This window comes from Rhinolophus sinicus, linkage group LG07 (genome assembly GCF_036562045.2).
Source record: "Rhinolophus sinicus isolate RSC01 linkage group LG07, ASM3656204v1, whole genome shotgun sequence".
NCBI classification, from domain to species: domain Eukaryota; kingdom Metazoa; phylum Chordata; class Mammalia; order Chiroptera; family Rhinolophidae; genus Rhinolophus; species Rhinolophus sinicus.
In genome coordinates this window covers 69711575-69723303 of record NC_133757.1, presented here as the reverse complement: position 1 = coordinate 69723303, position 11729 = coordinate 69711575, and the positions used below count along the sequence as shown (strand labels likewise).

Sequence of the window (11729 nt, the reverse complement as noted above, 5' to 3'; positions counted from 1 at the left end):
ACTGTCACTGTCATGGCAAAAGTCTCAGTCCCATTGGAGGTGGCGGCTGAGAGCTAAGGGAGGAGAAACAGCTGCTGGGAAGGGTCATGAAGACGGATCAGCATGTGCAAAGTCTCAGAGGTCCTTAAGGAGCTTGGCCTGATGAAGAGCAGGAGGGCAGCAGGGGTTCCTCCTCAGCTACAATGGGAGAAAGGTCTCCAGATTAAGCACACAGAAAGCCCATGGAATTGGGAGCCAGAGTGGGATAGTGACAGTAGGGTGACATAACCACATCTGGTTTCTGGAAGCTCCCATGGGTTGCCATGAAGACCATGGGTTAGAAGGGCTGGAGGGCCCCAAGCAGAGAAGCTGCTGGGACCTTCTGGAGGGAGATGGCAGTCAGGACACCTGCTGGAAACAAGCCACACCCAGGTAAAGTTTCTGAAAGCACCTTATGGAGAAATAATTCTGGGGTTAAGGAAGCAACCCATTGATACCACTTGGGTCGCTTCTTATCCCTGGAGGAAAGGTGAGCAAATGGGAATCTCAGAGTCCTACTGAGGGTGGATCTGTCATGGCCTAAACAAACGGTGTTTTTGGAAGGACCGAGAACCCCATCCCTGGAATTGTGCAGGAAGTGGCTGGAAAACCTCTCTCCATGAGATGCGGAGAATTTAGCTCAGGATAGAAGGCGGACGTGCTCCACATCCATTCCCTCTCCCAACTGTTGGGGTCAGTGGCTTCGATCAGATTCTCAGAGAACATAGACTAAAAAGGCTCAGAGACTCACACTGGACAAAGTCCTTACCAATCTCCATGAGACAGCCACGGCACGATGGAGAACCAGATCACCTGTTTTTTTCCCTTGGTTGCTTTATTACATGTGACAAAGATCACCATCCCCTCCACCACTAGCCCCCTTCTTTGGGGGAAAAAGAGGAGGAGCCTGAGTTGGGATGACAGTGGTAAGCCCCTCAGTACGTGATCTGGTACACTGAGGCGTGGTCCCTGGACCCCGTGACGATCAGCTGGTTATTAGAGGACACATCACAGCACATGACTGAAGAGGTCTCGGGTACCTGGGAGGGTTGGGCAGCACAGCAAGGGGGGGCTCACTTGACCTTCCCCCTAAATCTGCCTGTCAGTTCAAATATGGTCCCTGTGGGGCCTCGGCACTGGGAGTCCTGGCCTCAGCAGCCCCCTAGCACTGCCTGCCCCACCCCCGCCCACCCTGGTACCTGGAACACCATGGACCCAGTGGGCATGCTGTAGATGCTGACCAGGTTGTCCATGCCAACGCTCACCCACCACTGGCCTGGAAGGAGGCAGAGGGCCACACCCCTGGGGATCAGGGAAACAGGGAGTCCCCACCTCCCTCATGCCCTGCGGGCAGCATCACTGAGGTTCCTGCTCATGAAGAGTGTGGGAGGGGGCTCAGGAAGGGTCAGAAAGGGTTGGGCCCAGTTGACCTGAGGGGGGAGCCCTGTGGGAGGCTGAGGGCCACAGGGAGCTCCCCCACCTGGTACTGCTGCCCACTCACCGAAGGGGGAGAACTTGAGACCGAGGATGGTGCTGTCCTTACAGCCCACCATGTGCTTCTGGCCCCCATGGGTGGGCTGCAGCCACTGCTGGCCATTGGCTGTGCCCACCAGAACGCAGTCCTCCCGAGGGCTGGGGGACAGGCTTATTATCTGGGGAGGAGGTGGCAGGAAGGAATTTGGTCAAGGCCCAGCCTGGCCTGGGAGGTGGGAAGGAGCACAGGAACCCACCCTGGGAGCTGACCACCTGCCCATTTCCTGGTTGCGAGGCCCCAACAAGCAACTTTACATCTCTGGACCTCAATTTGCTTGTCTATAGAATGGGTTGGTCTTCTACTTTGTGGGATCACAGAGACTAAATGATAGACTATGAAAGCATCCAACGCTACTCCTCCCGGCAACACCAAGACATGGGATGCCAATACCCCACCCCAATCTTACCCTCAATGTCCACCTCCTTATCTAACCCGAAGCCCAGACACTACCTGGCTAAGCAGGCCCCATCCCAGCCCCCACACCTGAGACTCAAATTGGTATTCCTGAGGCTCCCCAGCCTTCCTCAGGTCCCAGCACCGCAGGCAGGCATCTAGACCCCCCATCCAGATGTTCTGGCCTTTGACAGCAATGCTCTTGGCTCCATTTGTGGGTCCTGGCAGGTCCCTGGCCGGGAGAGGCATCAGGAGAGGGTTGGGGCCGAGACTCTGAGCTTTGAGCCCCAGGACCACCACCCACCCAACCACACCTAGTTGACAGACAGGGAAGCTGAGGTAAACAAAAAGTACCAAGATGGGGCTTTGAGGAAACAGCCCAGCCAACATTTGAATCTGGGTCTTCAACTTCCTCAAACCTGAGTTCAAGCAGGCAAGAGGCTTTAACCTTGAACCACTGAGCACCAGCTCAGGGCACGAGGTTGGAAGGAACTCTCAGGGCCCCCCGCCCATTCCAGGGCCACACCTGACCACACGCTGGTTCCGCAGGTCCCAGATCCTGATGGTGCCATCAGTGAAGCCGGCGAAGGCCAGCTTGTCCTCCAGCTTGGCAGCCAGGGCCTGGCAGGTGAGAGCGGCACACGGCAGCTCATCTCGCACATGGAGCGAGGGCGCCGTCAGATCCCACACGCTCACCCCGACCAGGTTGTGGCCTCCCGTCAGCAGGGTGGTGCTGTCTGAGGACACCAGGCAGGTGCGCAGGTAGGCCCCGTGGGTCTGGGGTGGGTAGAGGTGTAGGTAAGCTTCCTCTCCTGCAGATAGCTCTTCCAGCTCGCCCAAGTCCTGCCTCTGGAGGCAGTTCCAGCCTCACCTGTACACGCAGGTGGCTCACAGGGAGCCTATCCTCCACCACCTGGCCGACCAGACACCACACCTTGACACCACCCCTGCCACAGGTGAACGCATGCCGCATGAAGCTGCTGACTGCTATGGACAGCACGGGCTCCCCATGTTTTAGTGTCCGCTTCTTCTCCATTCTGTATGGGGTGGCCAACTTCCTGGAATGCCAGGGCAAGAAATCCGGCCTCCAGGCATCTTTGAAGTCCTCAGGGTCCCAGCATCTTATAGGACGGGACACTTCGGGGTCACCAGCCTGCCTGTGAACCCCTCTGTTCAGCGAGGGCATCCATCAAGCCCTAGAGGGGCTTTGCTCTTTTTCAGATGTGGGGGTTTCCCCATTACACTATACTTCCTCTAATCTCCTATCCACACCCCTCCAAGTATTTTCCCTCTTCCATAACCGCCCTCCCCCCAGCCCGGCTTCTACCTAGAAAACTCATGCTCATCCTTCAAGGTCCTAACCATTAGGCCCCTTCCTCCAAGCTGTCTCTCTCTCTCACCTGGGCTCCCCCAGCCTCAAACCATAAGGTTAGGACTACCTACATCCAGCTCTGACCCAGCGCCCCTCCCTCCCCATTCCACGTGAGTTCTTTCCCCCAATTCCTTGAGCCTGGGGTGGGAGGGGCAGTGATGCTGGTGTGAAGATCACTGCCTACCCACATCCCTACTCAGACCCCTCATCTCCACTTATGAGGACAGCACCGTGAGGGTGATGGGGGACACACCTACACCTCTGGTTCCCTCTACCTCCTGGGGACAGAGGTGGAGAGAGGAGGGGCAGTGCCTACACTTACACGGGCTTCAGAAAGTGACAGCCTCTCCTAGCAGGCACCTGTGGGTGGACCAATATCACAGCTAAGATGCTTTGGCTCCCTCTGCCCCAGCCCCTGCAGACTTTCGGGGTGGGGTGCCAACTCAGACTGGTCTCACCTGGGCCACACGAGAAAGCATCCCCCCTGCTGCCATGCCTGGCCTTGTGCTCCCTTCTTGGGAACCTGCTGGGGAGCTGTGGGGGGGTTCCAGAGGGCTGAGGACTGGGCAGAGATAAGAATAGATAAGCAGCAGAATGCTCTCCCCACCGCCACCCTCACTCCCGAGCAGGCCACCCCCCGCCCACTGAGATTACCCAAAGCATCTTTAGTACACGGTTCCACTCCAGAGGAGTGTGGTCCTGGCTCCTGGCTTTCCTGCCCATGAGAAATAGGGCAATCTGGTCAGACCAGAGAACCTGCTTAGGGTCTGTCTTAGAACCAAAAAACCTTAGGGAGGCCCAGGCAGTGAGGACAGGACTCGGGAAACTGCCCCTAGTCCCGTCTTCCCATCTGGGTGGAGTTGTAGACAGTCTTGGGGAACAGTCCTGAGTCCTTGGAGGGCATGCAAGAGCTGGAGGTGGTGGACCAGTCCCATGGGAACTTGCCAGGATAACCACCCAGCCCACTTACTTACCACACCTGGCACCTGTTCTGTCACTGCCAACAGGAGGGGAAGAAAGTGATAGAGACAGCAGAAAGACAGGTTCAACCTGTGCCGTCCTCCATGTGCTCTGGTCCCATGCCGCCCCCTTCCCACCCTCAGGAAGACTCACGCCTGTGACTCGGCTGGTCCACCTCATGGTAGGTCCCAGCAAAAATCTGCCAGAGTTGCTCAGTCAGAACATCCTGCCAAAACAGGGGCTCCGAGTCCCAGGACGGCTGTGGGTGTAGCTGGTGGACTGGGGTGTCGTCCCTTCTGGAGGGCTGCTGGAGGCAGGTGGATGACCTCATGGCCATGACGTCTTCAAAGTCCAGCGTCTGGAAACTGCAGGGCTGCGGGGGCTTGACCTCTGGGTGCCGGGAAGCCTTGGGGCTGCCTGGCCCCCACGAGTCCTGGTCAGCCTGTTCCCCAGGCGGGGGTTGGCTGCAGGTCTCCACCATCCGTAGGAAGTTTTCTGCCTGGAGGGGGAGCATCATTCCAGCTAAGGCTTTGTTATCGGACAGCCCTGGGCACAAACCCCCTCCTACAAGCAGGTTTCCCAGTGTGTAAAACAGGGATATACCACCCACCTTGAACGTTTGGGGTGGTTCGCAATACCCAGAGGCCAGCCTTGGCAGCGGGTGATAAAATCTAAACCTAGAAGCCAGTGGCCATTATAATATGGTAGAAAGTGGAGATCTGGGTGTGTCTCCCAGCTGCTTTTCTCAGGATGTTTGAAAACTAAAACCCAAACACCACACTTTTGTTTAAAATGGCTCCATAAAGCAAAACAATATGTACATACGTCCCTTTGTATGGGCCCGATATTTGAATCTTCTTAAACATTGGCAAGACACCAAGAAACTGATGGGTACCTCTTAGAGAGAAGGACCCACAGCAGGACAGTTAGGAGAGCCAGTGGGAGGGTTACCTACATTATTTTATATTTAAAACTGAGCGACATTCCAAAATTAAGTTCCAAGTTTCTACGGACACAGAAGGGACTGAATGATCTATCTCCAATTTTCCTTTTATACCCACCCACAGGCTACCCGTCTGCTCTTTCAGGGTGTGCTCTTCCCTACCACAAAGCCTGCTCCTTTCCTCTGTGGCACTGACCCGACAGGGGCACTGAGTGCATTTTTAACCTCTACTTCTACATGATTGTGCTGCTTCACACAGTAACCCCTGGCCACCAATGGCTATTTAAGCATAAAGTTAAGTACAATTAAAAATGACATTCTTCCAGTTCCAGCGGCCACATTTCAAGTGCTCAACAGCCCCATGGGGCCAGCAGCTGCCAAAGCGGACGGCACAGGCACCGAGAACCAAGGGCAGTGGTTCCTAGGACATGCCAGGCGTCCAGCTAAGGATACAGCAAACAAGGCTGGAACCTCCTGGCCAGTATTCCCAAGAATTCGCAGTGGGGAGATCCACCTTCTTGGCACGATAAGGAACTCAATGGGAATGGGCATGAAGTGCCGCTATATATAGTCCAGTGCCAGACTAAACATAGTGACAGGGAATTGCTCTAGCGCTGCCTAATGGGGTAGCAGTGAGTTTCACGTGGCCATCGAGTACCAGAAACGTGGCTGGTAACACTTGCTTAATGTCAACTTAAATAGCTGCATGTGTCCCACGGCTACTGTTTAGGATAGCATGGACTTGGTCTTTGGCTCTAGAGGCAGACGCATACTTCCCTCCATGGTAGATGCTTAGAAGCTCCCCAGAGTTGTCTGGCCCAGGGCAAACTCCAAAATCCTGGGAAAACGTTCTGACTCACAAAGAAAGATAATTGATAAAGAAATGCAGCATAAATGCCAAGGGTCATCAGTTCTGTTTAACAGGCACTACTGGCATTCCCATTTTGCAGATGAGAAAATGGAGGCCCAGAGAAGCAGTCAATTTCCAAAAGTCAGAGGAAACATGTGGCCAGGCAGTGTTTACCTGTTTACCTGCCTCCAGGCACAGCCTGGTCCCTCTCCTGCCTGTTGGGCAAACAGGATGATAGTGGGCAGGGCTGGGATGTGGGGACCCCCTCTGAGCCCTCAGCCTCTGGGCTGCTGCCTCCTGGGACAGTCAGTGATGGATTCCCCAGCTGGGCCTCCCAGCAGTGCTAGGCCCAGGGGAGCCTTCCCCAATTCACCCTGGCTCGTTAATGCGCAATTTACTGGCACTTTAATGCACTCAGCATGAAAAGTGCTGCTCCCTCCTGCCTGCTAGCTGGCCCTCCCTGGGGAGAGCTGTGTGTAGGCAGGCAGGAGCAGGGGGGCTGCCTGCTGCTGTGGGTTGGGATTTTAAATGCACAGCAAGGAGGCTGGGAAAACAAGGAGGGGGAGGTGGTCTGTGTGGGACCACATGGCTCCAAGGCTGCTAGGGATCATCTCCTGGGTGGGGTTGGGGGAACCCTCCTGGGTCGAGCAGCAATAGAAGTAGCCCATCTTGGGGCCTCATTCCCCACATCATGATACTCAGCAAGAGCTGTCAGATTCCTCCCCAAAGCAGGACCAAAGTCTGATCGTTTCTCACCACTGAACTGCTCTAAGTGACCAGCATCCCACACCTGGACGGTCCTCAGTGGTCCCCAGGCTTCTGCTGACCCCCTACAGTCCATCCTCCCTGTAGCAGCCAGAGGGCGCCTGTGAGTACCTGAGTCAGGTCCGGTCCCTCGTTCCTCCTCTACCCACAGCCCTTCCTTGGCCCACAAGGCCCTGCATGACCAGCTCCCTCCCTCACGCTCACTCTGCTCCAGCTCACTTTGCTCACACACCAGGCATGGTCCTACCTCAGGGCCTTTGCATATGCTGTTTTCCAGACACCCTCATGGCTCCCCTACCTCCCCTCTTTTAGTTCTCTATTCAAATGTCACCTTTTTAGTGAGTCTTTCTTGATTACCCTGAATTACAACTCACTCCCATCCTGGTCGCCCACATTCCCTTGGGGCTGCTCTATTCCACCCTCACCTCGCCTGGCCTTCACCATCTGACACTTCTGTTTACCAAGCTCCTCTCATCCCAAAGGCAGGGGTTTGTGTTCTCCTTTGCTATTTCCCTGGCGCCTACAACAGCACTTGGCAAGGTGATGGATAAATATCTGTTGAATGAATAACTGTTCTGGTTGCTTCCTGCCCCCCCTACAGCTCTGTCTCTCCCTGTTCCCTGAGCTGCCCACCCCAGCTCCTGCTAAATCGCAGACATGGCCCTGGCCCTCTGCCAGTCACATCTGGCACAGGCAGCAAGGCCTGCCAGCTCCCAGGAGAAAGGGGCCAGGTGGCAGGAGGACAGGCAGGGGTGGAAGTCATGCTTCAGCTTGGGCAAGGCGCCCTGTGCAGGGAGCCAGGGCCCCCGGTGCAGACCTGCCCCTGGCTCGTGTGAGCCGGGCCCTTGAGAACTCTCAGACACATGGAAGATGGCAATCCGGGTGTGCCTGGCCCACAGAACAAGCCCGTCAAAGCGGAAGCCACTGACCTACAAAGAACCGAATGGCTCCAGCATCATCTGAGCCACGCAGGGTCCCAAGGAGAAGGCCGGAAGATGCACTCCCAAGATGTGGGGACATGCTGATATCCTGGGGGATTACAGGTCCTATCTCTCCTCTGCCCACAGCCCTTCAGGGTTCCCATCTCCACGGGGTCCTCCAGAAGCCCACAGGGCTCTCCTGCCCTCCCCTCCTCCTCCTCTACCCTGCCTTTCGAGGGGCAGCCATACCTGAGTTCCTGGTCACTCACTCACCTGTCTGTGATGTTCCTGTAGACCCTGCCGGACCTTCTGGAGCTGTGAAGTAACAACAGGGGTCACAGTGTCAATGGAAGTGGGCAAGGGTCTGTAATTTGAATGCTGTGCATGTTTCTCCCCAGCTGTGTGACATTGGGCAAGTCACTCTATTTCACCGGTCCCTACTCTCATTAACGGGATACCGCTTCATACACTCAGAGTGGGTGCTAATTAGAGAGACCCCTGGATTCCATTCTAGATGTGAATTGAAGGTCAAGGGCCTCCCCAGAGACCCCTCCCCCTTGCTCACTCAGCTCCCACATGGGCCTCCTCATTGTTCCTCCAACACACCTGCCCCAGGTCCTTTGTACATACCCTGCCCTCTGCCTGAATACCTTTCCCTGTTCTCTCTAGGGGTACCAGGAGCCCCTTCTCTTCTGCAAACATCACTTCCTCTGAGACCTTCCTGACTACCCTAGCTCAAAATCTTTACTCATTTTTCATTTCATCACTTTCCTTTTTTTTTAACAATGCTTACATTTTGTGAATCTTGTTTCTCAATTTATTTGTCTCTCTCCTCCCCTTAGAACTGCTCAGTCCAATGAGGTAGCCACTAGTCAAGTGTGACTATTCAAATTTAAATCAATTAAAAAACAAATGCTCAATTGCCACATGTGGCTAGCAGGTGTCTCATTGGACATTGTTGATATAGAACATTGGTAAAAGTTCTAGAAGATATCAGCACATTAGAGCATACATCCCTCAAGGGCAGGGGCTCTAGTCATGCTCTGTGAGCTGAAGAAACACCTTTAAATATGGAATTTCTAGTTTTCACAGCAAGGTTATTATAAAAAAACTTGGGAGAATTTGAGATCTTGCTCCTAGGCATATGTTGTCCGTTTGGCTCAAATAAACTCATAAAAATTCTCAAAAAAAAAGAAAGAAAAAGAAAAACTCACATGAAGATGGGGCTCAATGGGTTAACTCACTTGCCCAAAGTTAGCAAAACAGAGAAGACGGTGTCCCTGAAATCCTGCTCTTGGGGCCTAACAGAACCACCTTTCTAGGATGTTCTGGGAGGGGCTGCCTGGTTTGTGGCTCACCAAGTAGTAAATGCTCTCCATCTGTGCCGGCAACTGAGGGGGGAACCTGCAGGGGAAGAAAGACTGGCTGGAAGGGGAGGGATGCCTTCCTTCCCCAGAAAGAACCTCGCCCCCTGACAGGGTAAGAATGAAGGTCCCCTTCAAAGGAGCCACATTTAAGGCAGCCTCAAGATGAATATGATTTTAATGCAGCATTTAAAAAAATATAATTGAATGCAAGCAAATGCACGCTGAACAACAAAAAATCAAACATTTAAATATAAAGCCAGGGTCGGTATTACTGGTTTGGTTTTCCTTCTGTTTCAGGCTCCCCCTATTATTAGTCCAGTCATTTGGGTCAGGGGCTTCTGAGCCAGCGAGAGACCTGAAATCTTTCCCTCAGTGGAACTTTCCCTCAGGGGTCACAGCAGGACCCCTGTGAATCATCCTCACCTGGGGAACTGCTTCTTGAGCTGCTCCAGCATGCCCTGATAGGTCAAGGTTGGAAGGCTGGCCCCAGGATGAGCCTAGAAAAAGGTTCAAGGAGGGTGAGGTAGGACTCCTAAAACCTGAAGGTAATTTGCCTTCTCTCTTGCTACCTAAGTACCCACAGAGTATCTTCTATTTTGCATCTCGCCTTAAAAATATAAACTATTCCCTCTCTGGTCCTTTACGGAATCAATTTGCCTCCCCCCCCCCCCCCTAAACTGTTAGAAATGGTCATATCTGGGAAGTAACGTCTGGAGGAGGGGGGAGTTTGCTTGTAATATATTAACAGGTGATGTAGTCATGTTTTACACCTGAGTGTTAAGTAAGTTTAATTTAAAAAAGCAAGTGCCTTGGCACCAATCAGGTATGTTGGGTTAGCCTAGCCAGCCCCTCCCAAGTCCTTCCATCAGAAGCAGGAGAATTAGACAGAGCCCAGTCCCCAGGCTCTTCCCTGTCCCCACCCCAGGGGTTCATGCCCTCCTCACCGAAGTTCCTGGGGGCCTCACCATCCTTGGAGGTTGCCCCTGGGAGCTGAGATGGCCCCAAGAGCTCATCTCAGGCAGGAATCACAAGGAGTCTAAAAGCAACAAGGAGATGGCAGGTCCTGAGGGCAGCAGGCGAGGCAGTGGCAGGGACAAAGCAGCCCCGCCCCACCCCTGGGCCTTCTACACCATACACCATGATCTCCCCTCCAGGACCCAATCCTGGATCCCAAACCCCGACTGACCTCCAGCATCCCACTGCTTTCCCCACAGCCTATGTTCATTCATCAAACACTCTGGTGCCTGTGGAGGTGCTGACTAACAGTGGGGACCCCCAGGGCGAACAGTCAGGGCTGGGGGAGTCCAGAGAAGGATGCCAAAGCTCAACCTTAGTTTTGAGACCAATTTTCTAAAGCATGGGAGAACATCATTGGAAAAGGGTTTTGAAGGATGAGTAAGAGTTGTTGGCCAGGTGAATTAGGAGGAATTTCTCAGGCAGAAGAAGAGAGACCTCTTCATTACCACAATCACAATTGCGCCACCAAACTACATTCTTTGCTTGGCTCCTGCCCCTCCAGCCTCCTCCACCGCCCGGGGACCCTGGGGTCCTCCAGCTGACCTGGGGCCTACACACCTTCCGTAGAATAGAGGTCCAGAAGAAGCAAGGAGGTAGACGTGCGGGTGAGCCAAGTTCAGGCAGAAAGAGCCTCCCTTCACCTGGGGGCCATTTGACCAGTCGGGCCCCGCCCCGGCCCGCCCTGGTCCCTCCCCGGCCCGCCCCGGCCCCTCCTCACCGCCACCTGCACCGCAAAGTCAATCAATGAACAGGCAGCAGCTGCACGTGGGCTCAAGCTTCGGGGACGGCAGGCAGAGGCACTGGCCAATCGTGAAGCCGCTTGACCACGTGGGCCGTGACCACTGCCTCTGATTGGCTGACTCGCCCCAGCCGCCGGCCGGGCTGTCAATCAGAGCACAGGGCGCTGCTGCTTAACCCTTGCGGTCCCGCAGACAGGAAGGGCAGCTTGCAAGGCCGCAGGCAGTTTCGGGGGCTGGCGGGGTCGAGGATATTTATAAGGGCTTGGGGCTTGGGGTCACAGGGTGCAACCTGGGGAGGGGCCGAGCGGCGTGTAGTTGTACTGTTTGAAGAGAAGCTTGGTAATTTTTCTCCATGCTCCGGAGTGGTTTATGGCGTGGGATGGGAGGGTGGGGGTCTGGGACTTAGGGTGGAGATCTCTAGCACTCTCATTCTGATCCTTAGATATGGGCTAATAACATTTTATGATGTTAAATAACTTTCAATGAAATGGCTGCCCATGAGCCAAGCCCCAGGCTACACATTTTATCAAGGTGAATTTTCCTAACTCCCCTCCAAGCCCAGGGAGAGGATGTTAGCACCTAAAGCTTCTAGGTACTGAAAAGGCCTTGAGGCTGGTACATTTTTTCCAGGTTCAGGCAAATTTAGGATGGGGTGGTGGGTATTTTAGGCCTGGGATGATGTCAGAGATAAGTGGGTGGGGGACTGTAGGGGGCTGTTGAGGGATTCAAGAGTTTCGTGTTTGCCCAGTTTGAAATGCCTACTCCAGATGTGAAGTGGTCAATCTGGAGCTTTGGAGTGAGAGGCCAAGTTTCTGGCTACCCCAGGACCTTTGCACTAGCTATTCTCTCC

The 11729-nt window shown here is 54.3% G+C and overlaps 1 protein-coding gene across 10 annotated transcripts; it reads right to left on the bottom strand.

Annotated features, from left to right (window-relative positions):
- Window positions 1-832: 832 nt before the first annotated feature.
- Window positions 833-10836, bottom strand: TLE6 (TLE family member 6, subcortical maternal complex member). 10 transcript variants are annotated; one of them, XM_019743928.2, is made up of 16 exons: window positions 10698-10836; window positions 10067-10158; window positions 9546-9619; window positions 9114-9159; window positions 8029-8070; window positions 4431-4776; window positions 4292-4314; window positions 3972-4032; window positions 3776-3879; window positions 3640-3677; window positions 2817-3102; window positions 2472-2722; window positions 2036-2177; window positions 1520-1670; window positions 1218-1294; window positions 833-1058 (listed from the first exon to the last, which is right to left on the bottom strand). In XM_019743928.2, the coding sequence occupies exons 2-16, from the start codon at window positions 10133-10135 to the stop codon at window positions 954-956; spliced, it is 1815 nt and encodes a 604-aa protein (XP_019599487.2). In that variant the 5' UTR covers window positions 10136-10158; window positions 10698-10836; the 3' UTR covers window positions 833-953. The 10 variants fall into 10 exon arrangements, 9 of the variants coding, with proteins under 9 accessions (XP_019599487.2, XP_019599488.2, XP_074193639.1 ...); XM_019743929.2 differs by having other exon boundaries at window positions 2817-3066; XM_074337538.1 differs by having other exon boundaries at window positions 2817-3003.
- Window positions 10837-11729: the final 893 nt, after the last annotated feature.